Source organism: Macrotis lagotis, chromosome 2 (genome assembly GCF_037893015.1).
Source record: "Macrotis lagotis isolate mMagLag1 chromosome 2, bilby.v1.9.chrom.fasta, whole genome shotgun sequence".
In the NCBI taxonomy this organism is placed as follows: domain Eukaryota; kingdom Metazoa; phylum Chordata; class Mammalia; order Peramelemorphia; family Peramelidae; genus Macrotis; species Macrotis lagotis.
Genome location: NC_133659.1, coordinates 288,893,956 through 288,910,108, shown reverse-complemented (window position 1 = coordinate 288,910,108; position 16,153 = coordinate 288,893,956). Strand labels below are relative to the sequence as shown.

The window sequence follows — 16,153 nt, the reverse complement described above, 5'->3', positions numbered from 1 at the left end:
TTTCAAACTCTGAAATTTCACTTTCCATTTTGGTGGTAAAATGGGGCTAATCAGACCTTCAATTGTAGGATCCATAGCATTGAAAGTCTAAAGCTGAGAGGGACTCAATTTAGTCTTCCCATTTTTCGTGTTAGGAAACTGAAGATCAGGACGGTAAGTGATTTGTCAAAGATCTTAGATGATAAGCATCACAGGTGGAGTTTGAATCTCTGGTTCTAGAGGTACTTGGTTTTAAGAAGCCAATAATTTACTGAGGGAGAACAAACCGACACAACCAATTACAAGGGTATTACTGAGGAGAGAACTAGGTAAAAAAGGTTTTCAGTGACATTAAGATCTTTTTATTCTCTTGAAACAAGGAAAAGCTAGTACTCTCAGAAAGGCTTCACCTTTTTTGCTGCCCTAGGAAATAATGGGGCTCAGGAAGCCCTCAGCAGGGACTAAGTCCTGGAGTTGTTTCCAACCTTAGGAAGATCAGATTGTTTGTCATGACTGGGTTAGGGGAATGTGATCATGGATTCTGTGTGTGTGTGTAGAAGTCATTTGATTATTCAGAAATAAAAACAAAAGCCATTAAGTATGTAACTACCAAATGACCGTTAATTGTGTGAAACCTATACAAATACCTTTTTTTTGATCCTCACAATTCTAGGAGGTAGGGGCTATCTTCGTTTTACAGTTGAGGAAACTTGAGACAGAGAACTGACACATCCAAGGCTGAATAAATCCTCTATAAATGTGGGTACTCCTTCTCTTGGTGTTGAAAACATGTTTATCTCCTCCCACTACCCTTCTCCAAACACTCACACTCACTGTGCCCGTTTGAATCCAGGTCTTCCTAACTCCATCAAACAGTACTCACCTAGCTGTCTTAGTTTAAGTAATCACTGAATTAGAATATAGACAAGAACTATTGGAAAGTTAAGTACTCTCCTCCAATCTCTCCCTTGGAGCCTATTTACCTTTGTTACACAATCCTAATGAGTATGGTTATCTCCACTCTAAACTTAGAAACAGTAAATCACAGCAGTGGTGGAAATTTAGGGAGACTGTACTAAGCTGAGGGCATTGCTGTGCCATGAAATTGCTAAAAGTTTTATGGAACTTTTGAAGATTCGATTTTCCCAGAAGCACAATATAAAGCATTGATGACATTGAGTCATCAAGAAGTATATACAAGGTTTGTATATATATATATATATATATTTTTTTTTATTTATGAACACAGCTAACATTTACATAGTGCTCTTTAGGATTTGAAAAGCATTTTACATAACTAAGGGAAGTGGATCATACATTATACAAAATTTATAATGGGATAAAACTTCAGCTTTTTAAGAAACTCCTGTCCAGAATGATGTACAAGATCTTACCTAAAACCCTTTTTCATTAATGTTGCTTGAAAAAATAAGTCATTTCTGAACACTGTCCTCTTCTATTCAGTAAGTTCGTGGAACATCGATTTAAAAAAATCATTTATGCCTTTTCCTTCCTCCCTTCCCCAATTATTTAAGGGATGGCTCACTATATATAGGAGGGGATAGGGTGGAAATATAGAGATCAATAAAAATTTAAGTTTAGTAAAATCAGAAACACGATAAATACATTGTTTCAATAGTCCCTCATCTTTACTATAAGGCAAGGGTGGGGAACCTTTTTTGCCAAGGATCATCTAGTTATTTATATCATTGTCGGGCTATAGGTGAAACAATTCATTCCTAAAGAGCTCCCAGATTTACTGTCCAGTTTCCCACTGCTATAAGGGGAGATTCTTTACTTCTCTGGGTCTTCTTTTGTATACTGTCTTCCTGGTTATGCTTACTTCATTTTGTACTAATTTATATCACTATGCTTTCTAAACTCAATTGGACCTCATTACTTAAGGTTGGATTAATATTCCTTTACTTCACATATCACGTTAACCATTCCCTAAATGGTATAGTTCTTATTTCTAGTTCATTGTCACTATGAATTTTTAACATATATTGGACCTTCATGTCCTTGACTTTCTCGTGGCCTAGCTCCAGGACTCAGAATATTAGACATTATTCACCCAAGCTCAGCTCAAACAGATGACAATTCCACCTAAATTTTTCTTGCCATCATACAGGCCCAAGTCCTTTTGTCATCGAATAGCCCCCATCATTTGACATTTGTGACTTTATCAGTTATACCATCTTGTAATTTTCATTTCTAAAGGAATTTTATACTGTTTGGTTTGCAAATTCTTTTGTGAACTTTATAATTTTTGCTCTTAGTTACTTGTGTTGCTTGGGCTGGACACAGATTTTTTTTCCCAGTGAACAGCTTTCTTTTCATTGATTTTGTTCATACAACTTTTATAGTTCATGCAAACTAAATTATATTTTATCCTCATTGTCTATCATTTTTTGTGGTTAAAACTTTTTATGGTTCTAATTTTTTAAAGTAATAGGATATTTAAAATTTCAGCTTCATTTGTATTTTGAACTTTTTAAAGGTCTAGTTTAAACTCATTTTCTGCAAAATTACTTTCCTGTTTTCCTAACAGTTTTTGTCAAATTATGTTCAATTGTATTTTACTCAGCTGTTTGCTTTTAATAAGTAACTATTGTCTAATTAGTATGTTCCCAAAGTTCACTTTACCTTTATACTGTAATATCTATCTCTCTAGCCCTTTCCTTCATTACAACAGCAAGCCCTTGGTCCACAAGAGGATGAGACCACCTAAGAATTATTTGCAAGACAGAAAATGGCATAATTTACAAGGTCTTTTAAAACTATGAACTGAATGTAGGATATAAGGGACTGAGTATAGTCCTCCCCCTCCCCCCCAAGGCTTGCTAGTAAGGATGTTTAACTAGGAGTAAAGAAGTGGGGAAAAAATTTAAGTTTGCAGAAGAAAAAAAACATCTAATAGCAAGTTGTGTTCACTGTAAGAAAAGAAAGCCAAACATTCCAGATGTCTTGCAGAAAACAGGAAGGCCTACAATAAGGTCCAAGAAACTGAAGCCTACATTTCTCCAAACGGGGTGATTCAAAATACTGGTACTAAAATAATCTGGGTCTTAGGCTTCTGAAGTCTCCAGATTCTTGGGGTGTGTGCGCAGAACAAGCAGCTACTGGGTTCATCCAACAAGAAGCCACAACTTTATTGATAGAAACAGTACAAATTTCAAATGAGGTTGCATTTAATCTTCTCTGAAACACTGAAAAAATGTCTTTGTCCCCAGATTGTTACATCGTTAACTCCTGCAAAAGAAAAACGATAAATCAGAGGGAAGGGTTAGACAATTTTGCAAACGCCAATCAACATCTGGACATTAATGGGAACTAGAGGATGAATGACGCTGACAGAGATTGAGTAGAGGGAAGGTAAAGTGGGGGTAGGGGAAGGGTTTGGTGCTTCTCTAGAAGGGTTACTCTGTTTTCAAGCATACCAAGAGAGTCCAAAACCTTACAAAGGTAATTAAATAGTTTTAAATGTCCTAAAATTATACTTTATTAAGATCAATGGTAGAATTTCTAAGTGAAACTCTTCATTAACAATCAGGGCAAGAGAAATGATATGAATACTTACCATAATAGCATTTACAATATCATTACTGTTGTTCTTTAGGGCTCGGACAGCCTTTGCTCTGGAGACATTTGCCTGGGACATGACCAATTCTATGTCCTTAACTTCCACACCTGTTTCATCAACCTGGGGATAAGAAGAGAACAGAACTTAGTTCAAGATGCTCAAATTCCTCACTAGCAGTTAAATACTAGCTAGTTGTTAGAACCTAATTAAGGCTTGAGAATAAGAGACTTTTGAGGTCATTATGTACCTATCTATTGCCTCCTTTTTACAAACAAGGAAACTGAGTCACCTAAGAGAGGCTAGATCACCTGCTAGTTCAATGCTCCAATCACCAATTATGACAAAGAAGACCATCAAGCACAAATAAGCCACTTCACAATAAGATTATTGTAAAGATACTATGTCCTCAATCCCCCATTATACCTCTTCTTCTTCACTTTCTTCTTGTACAGTTGGAGTCTGTGTATTTTCCTGTATGTTTGAAACGGCTTCACCCTGAACTTTGAATTTTTCAGCAGCAGCTAGCTGTGCCTGCTGAGAGAGATCCTCAATCTGGAAAATGAGAAAATATACCCAGAGATACTTATTAGTTCAGGTCACCAGTCTAGATCATCCAGGGGATCCTAGACAAACAACCCTGGGGTCAGCTCTAGATTGTTTGCTCAACCCCATAGTTCTCTCATAGCAGAGTTAAGTTAAAAAACCTCTGGTTTGGTCATGGAGCCCAACTCACCTTGGCTTCCCCAAAGACTATGTAGGTATCTGAAGCTGGGCTCTTGTAGACATCGGGCTTTGTGATTACAAAGAGGATATTCTTAGATTTCCGAATGGTGACTCTAGTAACCCCTGTCACTTGTCGAAGTCCCAGTTTGGACATAGCCTGCAAAGTGATAAATATCTAGTTCAAGAAGGGAGCTTGGAATGTGACACACATTAGGAATGTAATATCCAAGATAAAACCACTTCCTTGGCTCAAAAGACCTTGCCAATGGTTGAGGATATAAAGATTTGCCAGGACTTTGAGCCTTGAGTTATCTTTGGTTTACACAAGGCTAATTTTCTCTCATGTTAGAGAAGGAAATTAATTGAAGAGAAATATTACACAACATCAGGTTTGCTATTATCATTTTTCAAAATTATTTCAAGAAAGTCTTTATTCCCTTCCTTCTGGTTTCTTCATACCTTTCGTGCTTTCTTTTCACTTCGACTCTGTTTTGCTTTACTGACTGGCTCCTCATCAATCTCAGCAGCTGCTGCCAACTGGTAAGAGAAAATAAGATGAATCACATTCCCCCAGAGGACGGTCAATTCCCTCACTTAAGGGTCAGTATTTTCAAGTTCCCTTTTATAACAGTTCTCAGGAGTTAATTCTACAGTGACCCCTTTCTTCCAAGAAGTAATTTCCTTTCTATTAAGTTTTTATTGATATTTTCAATTTTCTGTATTACAGTGTATCCTATATATTCCTCCCCAGACAGCCACTTGAAAAGTAGTATTCTTTGGAAAGAAAAAAGTAGCATATGATCAATACTTTGTGAAAAAATTCTGAAAAGATATGCACCCCTATGAATCTTGCACCCACATGAAAGGGGTGCTTTGGAGGTACCACCTCAAATCTCTTCATTCAAATCCTGATTGATCTTTATAATTTTTATTATGTTTACTTTTACTTTCATTTATTTTGTTGTGTTTTATTATGTATATTCATTTCTTGGCTGTTTCAGTTCATATAGATCCTCCCATTTTCTGTATTTATCACATTACCTAGTCAATGTTTCTAATACTTAGGTATCATAAAAAGTTATTATATTTTAGAGTTTATGAAAACTTTTGTTTCCTCCCATGGTATATAAACCTAACATTTGAGTTTCTTGTTCAAAGGGCATGTATTTTACTTCTATCATTCCAATTTGATTTCCAGTTTCACCAACAATATGTTGTATTGCCCATCCTTCCACAATCCTACTAACATCCCTTGACCATTTAACTCACTACCAAGAGGGAACTTTTCAGGGAAATGTGCCTACCTGGGCCTGTTGTGTGGTTGCCTGTGTAGAATCCTGTTCCTCAAGCTCTGGTACTGATTCATCACTATCAGACTCTGTTCCAGACCCTTTGAAGACAAAATTTTTTTTCTAATAGTTACTTTGAAGAAGGTACTTTCTTGAAGAGGAGGTAAGGGGTAGCAGAAGCCACTTACCACACCCCAAAGATTAGCATTATCATGCTGTTTCTTTTGCTAGAAGCCGATTCTGGATGAGCAAATTTCTAGAAAGCTAGCTAGGCAGGTCCCAACCTAAGGGTTACTATGGGTGTGCACACAGAACTTTATACATAAAGAACTCAATTCCAAAGATGAAAGCAATCAACAGATGCAACTGATGGCTTTTCACCCTTTTAGATTCCTTTCTTCTTGGCAAAGACTGCTTTATGTTGGGTCTGTTCCAACTCCAACCTCTCCACACCCCTTCAACTATCCTGGAACAAGTTTTGCAAGCAAGATATAACCAGTGACCAAGTGATACACGTGAAGCAAATTTAGACTAGCTACAAAGAAAGAAGGGGCAAGCCAGGCAGGGCATTTCCTCCCTCTTCGAAACAGGCAAGGATCCGTAAATAGCTGGTACAGGAGTTTGACAACTTTAAAACAGCTCTTCCCTAGAAGTTTGTACTTAGTTTTGTTAAAATATCTCAGTACTGCCAAATTATAGCCTAATAGCAACACCTTCACTAATACTGAAGTCATCACATTCTCTTATAACTCCTTAAACCCCTGATATTTTAAAGAAAAAATTTATCCCAACTGAAAGGCAATGATGATTAAAAACTAAGAAAGAGCAAATCTGCTGTACCATCTTACAGAGGGCAAAGATAATACAGAACAAAAGTCCTAAATCTAATGTAGATTTTTGGAGAGTTCCTGGGCCTCCGTCATTGACAAATCTTGATGTTGGGGAAAAAAAAAAAACCTAGGTAGCTAAGATACCCCAGACTAGGCCCAGGGACATGGTTAGTGATATGGGTAGAGATTAAAAGCAAATGACAGTGTGGTGGGTCTTGGTTTTCAAAGTCAGACTAAGTAGGCAAGGAAAAAAGTTGATGGGAGACTGAAGCATCTAGTTTAGTGATCATTACCGCATGAAATTGAATGGGGCAAGTCCGAGGTGATGAAAACCAAGAACCCACACCATTTCCTCAGTCTTTGCATTTTAAAATACCATTCTATGTTCAAACACAAGCAAGGATGGAATGTGGCGCATCCTAAGGTTAGTATTGGTGGGTGGCCCTGAGAAGGGTGCGGGCGACACACCATGCACACGGCAAACCAAGGCGAATACCCTTGTTGTTCTTCAAAATGGGCTGCTTGGCAGGAGGGATTGGGGCAGGGACCCCAGTAGTTTTGGGTATGGGCATGTCCACCAGGACCGGCTGGAAAGGCACTCCCCCTGAGGGTGGTTCCGGGGGGATCAGAGGCGGCAGCTCGTCCTCATCGGCTGGGGCTTGGGGCTTACAGGGTGCTTCGGGCACCGGCCCAGGTGAGGACGGCAGAAGAGGCTGCTGTTTAGGGAGCAAAGGAGGAGGGACTGGGGAGGGAATAAGAGGCAAAGAAACTGGTGGGATGAGAGTTGGAGATAGAGAAGCTGACTCAGTCTTAGTAAGGTTGGATTCAGAGGCAGCAACTACTAGAGGAGAGGATGGGGTAGGAGTAGGCACTGTGAAATCCTTTGAAGGGGAAGCAGGACCTTCCCCCTTTTCAATAGCAGAGGAACCTTTAGAAGCCTGGGGAGAAGCAACTTTTTGGCCTACAGGAGCTCCTACAGTGCCAATCTTAGTTGAGGGAGCAGGGGAAGCTGCTGGGGAAATAGGAGACCTATGGGGAGAAGTTGCATGACCCTTCTTGACTGATGAGCCTTTTGAAGTTGAGACAATAGGGGTACTCTTGGGAGTTGTAGGGGCAGAACTCTTTTTGGTTGGGGGATCTTTAGGAGAGACACTGGTTACCAAAGGTGAGACCACTTCAGTGGATTCTTTAGGGGTTATAGTCAACACTGTGGCAGGAGAAACTGATTTGGGAGATGGAGGAACAGGGCCATCTTTGGGAGGTGGGATCATATCTGAGGAATCAGGAGCTTCTTTGTGAGCTAAGTCAGGTAGAACAGAAGAACCCTTTTTGGGGAGGGACCCTTTAGGGGATGGAGAAGTACCAGTTGTAGGAGTAGGGGCCCCTTTAGTTGCTGTGGGGGAAGCAGCAGAACCCTTCTTTGCTGGGGGTGCTTTAGGAGATGGAGAGGCAGTGGCCTCCAAAGAAAAGGGGGCTACAGGTGAGGAATCAGAAGTGACTTTGGGGGATACAGAAGTAGAAACTGGGGAAGTAGGGGCCCCTTTAGGTGCCGTGGGTGAAGCAGCAGAGCCCTTCTTTGCTGGGGATGCTTTAGGAGGTGAAGGAGAGACAGAGGTCTCCAAAGGAGAGGTAGTTGCAGTTGAGGAATCAGAGGTGACTTTGGAAGACACAGAAGTAGAAGCTGGGGGAATAGGGGCCCCTTTAGCTACTGCCAGGGAAGTGGCAGAGCCCTTCTTTGCTGGAGGTGCAGGAGAGACAGGTACAGGTGAGGAATCAGAAGTGTCTTTGAGGGATGCAGAAGTAGTAGCTGGGGGAATAGGGGAACCTTTAGCTGCTGCGGAGTCTTTCTTGGCTGCTTTAGAAGGTGGAGAAGAGACAGTGGCCTCCAAAGAAGTGACTACAGGTGAGGAATCAGAAGTGACTTTGGAGGACACAGAAGTAGAAACTTGGGGAGTAGGAGGAGCTTTAACTGCTGCAGAGCCTTTCTTGGCTGCTTTAGAAGGTGGAGGAGAGACGGTGGCCTCCAAAGGAGAGGTGGCTACAGGTGAGGAATCAGAAGTGGCTTTGGAGGACACAGAAGTAGAAGAACCCTTAACTGCTGCAGAGCCTTTCTTGGCTGTTTTAGAAGGCGGAGGAGAGAGAGTGGCCTCCAAAGGACAGGTAGCTACAGGTGAGGAATCAGAAGTGACTTTGGGTGACACAGAAGTAGAAACTTGGGGAGCAGAAGAACCTTTAGTTGCTTCAGGGGAAGTAGCAGAGCCCTTCTTGGTTGGAGGTGCTTTAGAAGGTGGAGGGGAGACAGTGGCTTCCAAAGAAGAGGTGGCTACAGGTGAAGAATCAGAAGTGACTTTGGGGGATACAGAAGTAGAAACTTGGGGAGTAGGGTCTTTAGCTGCTGCAGAAGAGCCCTTCTTGGCTGAGGGTGTTTTAGAAGGTGGAGGAGAGACAGTGGCTTCCAAAGGGGAGGTGGCAACAGGTGAGGAATCAGAGGTGACTTTGGTAGACACAGAAACTGGGGGAATAGGGGCACCTTTAGCTGCTGCAGAGCCCTTCTTGGTTGGGGGTACTTTAGGAGTCTGAGGAGAGGCTGTTACTGCTGGAGCAGGGGCCCCTTTGGGGGTTGGAGAAGGCACAGCTGGTGGAACAGGGACCTCTTTAGGGGATGGTGGCATTACAGCTGGGCCCTCCTTAGGGTTAGTGGGGCCTCCTTTAGGAGTTGGAGGAGGCACAGCAGGTGGCATAGTGGAGGCCCCTTTGGGAGACGGTGGAGCTGCAGCTGGTGGAACAGGGGTCCCTTTGTGGGGGACAGTCACAAGTGGGGATGTAGGTGACCCTTTCAGAGGTGGAGTGACTGAGGCAAGAGGAGAAACAGAGTTCTTTTTAGTTGGGGATCTGTTAGGAGCTACAGTGGCCTCTAAAGGAGAGGTGGCTACAGGTGGGAAATCAGAAGTCTCTTTGGGGGACGGAGTTATAGTATCTGGTAAAACAGATGAAACTGCTGCACTTTGGGGAATCCCAGAAGCTTGAGTTAAAGAAACAGGGACTGCAGCAAAGCATGTCTTATCTGGGAGTATCTCTGGAGTTTGAGGAGTGACAGAGGCCCCCAAAGAAGAAATAGCAACAGTTGAGGGAGATGTAGGACCCTTTTTTGCCATGTAGTCTTTTGGAGTTGTAGAAGAGAGTGTGAAGTCCAGAGGGGAGAGAGTTGTAGCTGGAGTACTAGTGGTTTCTTTGGGAGTTACAGGGGAAAGAGTAGCAGAATTTTTCTTTGTCGGGGAGCCTATCTGAGGGGAGGGGACTACAGCTGTAGTGGTAGGGGAGCCTTTGAGGGCTAGGCTAATAGAGGTCGGGGGGCTATCAGGGACTACAAAAGGAGAGGGAGTGGAAAGATCTATTTTGGCCACAGGGACTTTTGGAGTGCCAGAGACCTCTAGAATAGGATTGGGTGCATTTGTGGTTGGAGGAGTAGGTACTGTCAGAGAGGGGACAATAGCAGGAAGAGGAGATCCTGGTGAGGATTTTAAAGAACAAGTTGAGGGATTTTCAGGAGTCACACAGGTCAAAGGTAAAGTAATAGGTACTTTCTTGGCTGGAGAATCTGTATGGATTGGAGTAGAGACTCCAAGAGGAGACATGGGGACAACTTGGGAATCTTTGAGCTCCTTCAGAGCCAGGGAGTCAGGGGTCTTAAGAGAAGAGGCTGCAACAGAAGGCTCCTTGGGAACTACAGGGGATAGAGCTAAGGCCTTGGAATCTGCTGAATGTGAAGAAATAAAAAGGTTATTACCCAATGAACAGCTCCCCTCCTCAAGGGAAATGGGTACAGTATCAGTTACAGTAGAAGGAGCCAGCACTGCAATTTGTGTGGTTATTACATCAGGAGTAGGGGGTCCTTTTAGGGATAGGCTCCCAAGGGGAGGAGCTCTAGGTCCTAAAGATACAATAGGTGGAGACAAGGGAGAAGTAGGGGAAATTGGTGGAGAAGGGGCAACAGATGATGGTCCAGAAGACAATTTAGGGGCTTTGTTTATGGAAGAAGGATCTTTCTGAATAGGTGGCATCAGTAAGGAAAATGGGCTCCCTGCCTGTGAACTGGGCACAACAGGAGAAACCATTGGGTCTTTAGGAAATAGAGTAACAGGGGATCCTAGGATTGTAGAGGAAGTTGAAGGTCCCTGGGAAGAGATACCTAGAGGAATGGTGATTGGGGCAGGGCTTTTAGGTTTTAAGAAATTATCAGAGTCTATCTGAGTTGCAGCTCCAGAGCTGAGAGAAACAACTTGATCTTCATGTGAGACAGCAGGGCCTGGAAGAGTGGTGAAGGCTTTTGGAGTCATGGATGCTGGGGAAGGGATGGCCACAGGAGCAGCCTGGATTGAAAGAGGTGAGGCAGACGCTGTCTGGAGGAGAGTGTTTGATTTAGAGGCTAGAGTAGTTCCAAGATGTGGTGAGAGAGCAGTGACTACATCTGGAGGGCTCGAAGTGCCTTTTGGGTCAGCAGACTCATGAGGGGTAACTGTGACAGAGGTGGAAACCACTTTTGGGACTGGAATTCTAGGATTCGTTGCAGATAGCAGAGATGTGACAGTCCCAGGTGTATTTTGGCTCATTGGATTGGGTGAAGCCTCCATGCTCTTTTGAGCAGAGGAGGGTGCCAAGGCCACCAGAGACAAAGGAGCTGAAGAAGAAGAAGAAGCCCCTTTCAGAGCTGGGGAAATCATAGGGGAAGCCAGAGCTAGGGCAGCTGGGGAGATGGGAGGTCCTATTAGATCTGGGAGAAAGGCTGGTGTGGCCATGGGGGAAGATGGTGGCAAACTGTAAGTGGCTGGAGCTTGGGGAGGACCAGCCCCTAGAGGGAGGGTTGTTAAAGGGGATGCCTGGGAAAAGGGTACTACAGAAGGCCAAGAGGTTCCTGTAGTTAAACCAGGGGCTGAAGGAAGAGAGAAAGGGGAGGGTTGGTCAGGTGTATTCAAAGGACAAGGAGGCTGGGGAATGGGAGAGAAAGAAGAGAGGGGAGGAGGGGGAAGGGGAGGAACAGGTCCAGGTTGGGCCAAAGCAGCACTAAAAGACACAGGGAGTTTAGCTGGAGGGAAGAGAGAATAAAAGAGGGAGGGGAAAGGAAAAAACAAAGGTGAGTTATCCAATCCCATTCAATGAAACATGCCTCAAAGAAAATACTTTTTTATTTTACCTGAGTATCAAAGTTGCTTCATAAGAAAGCTCATTTTTATTTTTGGGAGCAACACATACCACCAAATAATTTTCTCTAAACACAAAGTACCATAGGGGTTTCTCACAAGGATTTTGCCAAGTTCCTATAACTTGCTCCTACAAGTTCCTACAGCTAGGTGGTGCAGTGGGTGGAACACTGGCCCTGGAGTCAGGAGGACCTGAGTTCAAATCCAGCCTCAGACACCTAATAATTGCCTAGCTGTGTGACCTTGGGCAAGTCATTTTAACCCCATTGCCTAAATTAAAAAAAAAGAAACATCAAGTGGGGGGAAGGGAAGAGCACCTAAAAATGATTTTACAAAGAAAATGTGGCATGATAGGACCCCTTATTGTCCATCTTGAAGACTGGTATAAAAATGGTCCCCCCTTTACCAGCATTCTTCCAGAATGCCTACCTAAAGATCATAAACTAAAAAACAAAAACAAAAGACCAAATTCCTGACAATACCTGTCACTTGGTGTTGATAAACAATGAGCAAGAAACAATTTGGTTTATCTTCAAGGACCCTACCAAATCAGGAACCATCCTGTGACCCATCCCAGGGCACAGAAGTCAGCAAAATACAAAGTCTAGAATTCTCTCTACTTCCAACCCAATACAGAGCAGTTTAGCATTACTGAAAGAACAATTAGGGGCCTTTGGGGTCTAGCTGATTGCCACCATATGACCCTGGAAAAGTTTATCAGTTTTTTTTGGCCCAGTATCTTTATTTGCAGAATTGGTTTAAGTTGATCTCTTATGTCTCCTTTCTATCTCTATGTGTTTATACATATATAGGCAAATGTGCTGGGAAGGAGCAAAAAAGTTATATGCCCTCCTTTGGCAATGTTGGTGCTTTGGAGGTATCAATATTAATGAGACATTCCAGAGACTTACTCTTAGTCATAAGGGTGTAGGCTGTCACATAACTTTAGCTCGACTTGTCTGACCAGACAGACTTCAGTTTGGAAATAGGGTAGGATAGAGAAAGGGGGAGGAGAGGAGGAAGAAAAGATGAGAGGGAAAGGGAACTCTGTATCCCCTAAGTAATCAATCGATGCTTCTCAGTCTTGAAATGAAGGAATGAAGGTTAATATTAGGGAAAAAGTAAGATTCAGTTAAAGGATTCCTCTGAAGACTGCATTACCAGAAGTATAAAACTGAATTAACAAGGGATAATCACTGAAAAGAAACCCTTACCAAGAAATCAATTCATACCACATACATATTTAACTCAATCCAAAAATAGGGTGTCCCAACCAGTCCTCTGGAAAACTTGTTATTCAAAGTTTATAATTGGGGGGCAGCTAGGTGGTAGCACAGTGGATAGAACATTGGCCCTGGAGTCAGGAGTACCTGAGTTTAAATCTGGCTTAAGACACTTAATAAGTCACTTAACCTCATTTGCAAAAACAATAACAAAAAACAACCCCCCCAAGTTTATAATTGGGATGTGTGTCCATTGAGGATATAGGACAGAAACCCCAAACAAGAAAATGCCCAACTCCTGCTTTAGCTTGAAATCTGGTCAGGAAGCCTGTCTCTGGAAACCTGGCTCATTCACTTCAGGGATTCTGCCTCCATTTTTTTGGTCATACAAAGTCACAGCCCACAGATCACTGGGAATACCTCAACACTGAAAACTTATTGTTCCAACCCAAGTCTCTTCACATTAGAATTAAGGCTTGCCAAGAACAAGAACTGGGTTAGAAAATCCCAGCTGGGCAAGACAACTGGAAGCCAGTTTTCTCTCTTGACGAACGAGAGCCAAAGTAACTCAAAATTGAGAAACAGTCCAAAGTGGTCTCGGTCTCCGTCAGATGGAGCTATATGAAATGTTAAAGGACAGCAGAAAATTTTATCAGACCGAGTCTTCTGGGAAATACTGAGATCATTTTATCTCTCCAGAGTTTTCTCTGTCCCCTTCTAACCAAGGCCCCTGTTTTTCTTTCCTGGCACAGTGGCAGCTGCATTTAATCCCTTCAGCTGTTGAAAGTCAGAGTGGCGGAGGAGGAGGAGGAGGAGAACTTTCCTCTCTGTGGCATAAGACCGTGCTTTCCCCCAAAGAAAGGTTCATTTTGAATGAGGCCAAGTGAGGAGCTCGGGCTCAGACAACACACACCTGTCTGTCCGGACAGCTTCTCCGGGGTGGCATCATCCCCGGGCATGTGACGGAGGGCAGCACGCCAGAGGGCACGGGAGCGGCTCGGCGCCCGCCGGCCCACCCCCGCCTGTCACTCCAGCCCAGACCCGGCCCTGGCACCTACCTGTCTCAGCCTGGGGCTGTGGCAACTCTTGCTCTGTGGCCGGGACGGTTTCTGTCGCTTCGCCGGGCATTTCTGGGAGGGGGGGAGAGAGGACCGCCAGTTACCGGGGCACCCCTCCGCCCGCCGACCCGCCATCCACGCGTGGGGGGTGGGGAAAGCTCTCGCGGCGAGGCCGCTTCTCCGCCCCCTCCCCCGCCCAGGCCAAGGCCTGCCTGCAGACCCCATTTTGTCGGGGAGCCCCGGGCTACCCCCTCTTCCCGCGGTGCCCCGCGTCCCGAGGGGCCCCGGAGGGCTCCCCGTTTTCCTTAACTCCATTCCCGATGGCAGAGGGACAGGCCTGGCCCTTGGGGGAGGCGGATGGCGGCGGATAGAGGGCGGTGGGAGAGGCAGCACTTACTGTGAGAGGAACGCGGATCCAAGATGGCTGCAGAAAGAGATCGGGAGTGAGCGTGACCGGCCCCTGCTGCGGCGGAAACTAGGCGCGGGAGGGGGCGGGGCCAGCGGTGCACTTCCGGTTCAGCCGCCCGACCTGGGCGTGGCTTCTGCCGGAGTTGTCATTCAGCCCCCGGGGCCGCGCTAATTGGATGAAGCGCCTACCACGTGCGAGGACCGGGGCCAGGAGAGGTCAAAGGCAGGCTTGGCTCCCCACGCCCTCGCGTCGCTCCGTACAAACGAGGCACCCGGCATGCACTGGCCATGAGCGGAGAAAAGATGTAGAATTAAAAGGGTTTGGGGAAGACTTTGGGGGAAGCCGGGGAGGTCAGCAGGCCCAGCAGCAGTGGAAGAACTGCAGGCTGGGGGACAGCCAGAGGAAATGGCGGGAGTCTGGGGAGATGGACTGTACAGGGGCCGCATGTGTCTGTGTGTCTGTGTGGGGGGTGTGAGCTGGGGGGTGGCCGGGGGTGAAAGGGAGAACCAGATTGGGCAAGCCACTTGGTCCTGATTGCCTCCCCTCCCCCGGATTCCTATCTGGCCTCTAGATCCAGATGGTTCTGGAGCAGAAAGTGGGGCTGGTGACAGCACGGCACCCCCTCCCTCAAATCCAAGTCATGTGCTTGTCGTGGCATCACCTCCCCTGATTGTCATGGTCTTCTTTCAGATCAAGGACAAACATTTTCATAGTAAGAATGGAAAAGAATGACAGAGGGACTTTGCCAAACAGAGCATTTTATGTTTACTTCTTTTTTTTTAAAGATTTTATTTATTTTGATTTTACAATTTTCCCCCTAATCTTACTTCCCTCCCCTCACCCCGCCACAGAAGGCAATTTGCCGGTCTTTACATTGTTTCCATATTGTACATTGATCCAAATTGAATGTGATGAGAGAGAAATCATATCCTTCGGGAAGAAACTTTATGTTTACTTCTGAGGGCCATTGGAATGTATTGAGTAGGGAGTGTATGTCTGTGTGCACTTTAGGAAAATCACTTTAGTGTCTGAATAGAGGGTAGATTGGGTGAGGAGGGTGTCTTAGAACAAGAGCATCCAGGCTAGTATGACTCAAATGTAGACTTTATGAGGGAGAGCCTGGTGGGTTGTGGGAAAAAAGATTAGAGAGATGTTGCAAAGGTCCTGAGTAACGATGTTGACTACTGGGGCTTAGAGACTGAGGAGTTGAGGATGATGCCTAGGTTTCCAGCCTGGGGTCCTTACTTGACAGTAAGAGGGAAATCTGGAAGGGAGAAAAGTTTGGGGAAAAAAAATAGTTCAGTTTGGGACAAGTTGAGATAAAGATATTTACTGGACAGTCAATTCAAGATATCTTATAGGCAATTGGAGATGTAAGATTGGAAATCATAATACAGGCTAGGGCTAAAAAAAGTTGATCTGATGACAATTAAATCCTTAGAAGCTGATATGATCACCAAGTTAAGTAATATGGAGGGAGAAAAAAATTAGGGCCAGGACACAGAGGTGAAGGACACTCATATTTAGAGGATGTGACCCAGATGGAGACTGAGAAGGGCCAGTCCCATAGATAGAAGAACCCAGTGTATATGAAAACCTACAGAAGAATTTATCAAGTACAAGAGAGTGGTCTACAGGATTAAAGGCTGCAGAAAGATCAAGAAGGTTGAGGATTGAGAAAAGAACTATAGATGAGATAATGAAGAGATTATTAGTAACTTGGGAGAAAACAGTTTTAGTTGAAGGATGAGTTAGGAAAGTTGGGAGTAGAGAGATAAGAGAATGAGGAGAAAGAAAGTGGAGGCATTGATTGTAGACAACCTTATTGGGGGATTTAGTCCCCAAAAGGACAGTGAGAGGA

At 44.3% G+C, this 16,153-nt stretch overlaps 2 protein-coding genes across 2 annotated transcripts; both read right to left on the bottom strand.

Annotated features, from left to right (window-relative positions):
- Positions 1-3,106: 3,106 nt before the first annotated feature.
- Positions 3,107-14,386, bottom strand: LOC141515078 (nascent polypeptide-associated complex subunit alpha). The gene is made up of 8 exons (XM_074226352.1): positions 14,281-14,386; positions 13,884-13,955; positions 5,590-5,675; positions 4,745-4,822; positions 4,296-4,442; positions 3,986-4,114; positions 3,560-3,682; positions 3,107-3,231 (listed from the first exon to the last, which is right to left on the bottom strand). The coding sequence occupies exons 2-8, from the start codon at positions 13,951-13,953 to the stop codon at positions 3,217-3,219; spliced, it is 648 nt and encodes a 215-aa protein (XP_074082453.1). The 5' UTR covers positions 13,954-13,955; positions 14,281-14,386; the 3' UTR covers positions 3,107-3,216.
- Positions 5,682-13,829, bottom strand: LOC141515077 (uncharacterized). Its single transcript, XM_074226351.1, has one exon. It carries the CDS (start codon positions 11,552-11,554, stop codon positions 6,830-6,832), a length of 4,725 nt encoding a protein of 1,574 aa, XP_074082452.1. The 5' UTR covers positions 11,555-13,829; the 3' UTR covers positions 5,682-6,829.
- Positions 14,387-16,153: the final 1,767 nt, after the last annotated feature.

Coding starts and splice junctions, on each gene's coding strand:
- LOC141515078 (XM_074226352.1), bottom strand. CDS start 13,953: ATGCCCGGCGAAGCGACAGAAACCGTCCCGGCCACAGAGCAAGAGTTG. Junction 4,823..5,589: donor CAACCACACAACAGGCCCAG/GTAGGCACATTT, acceptor TTCTCTTACCAG/TTGGCAGCAGCTGCTGAGAT. Junction 4,115..4,295: donor TAGTCTTTGGGGAAGCCAAG/GTGAGTTGGGCT, acceptor CTCATTTTCCAG/ATTGAGGATCTCTCTCAGCA.
- LOC141515077 (XM_074226351.1), bottom strand. CDS start 11,554: ATGGGATTGGATAACTCACCTTTGTTTTTTCCTTTCCCCTCCCTCTTT.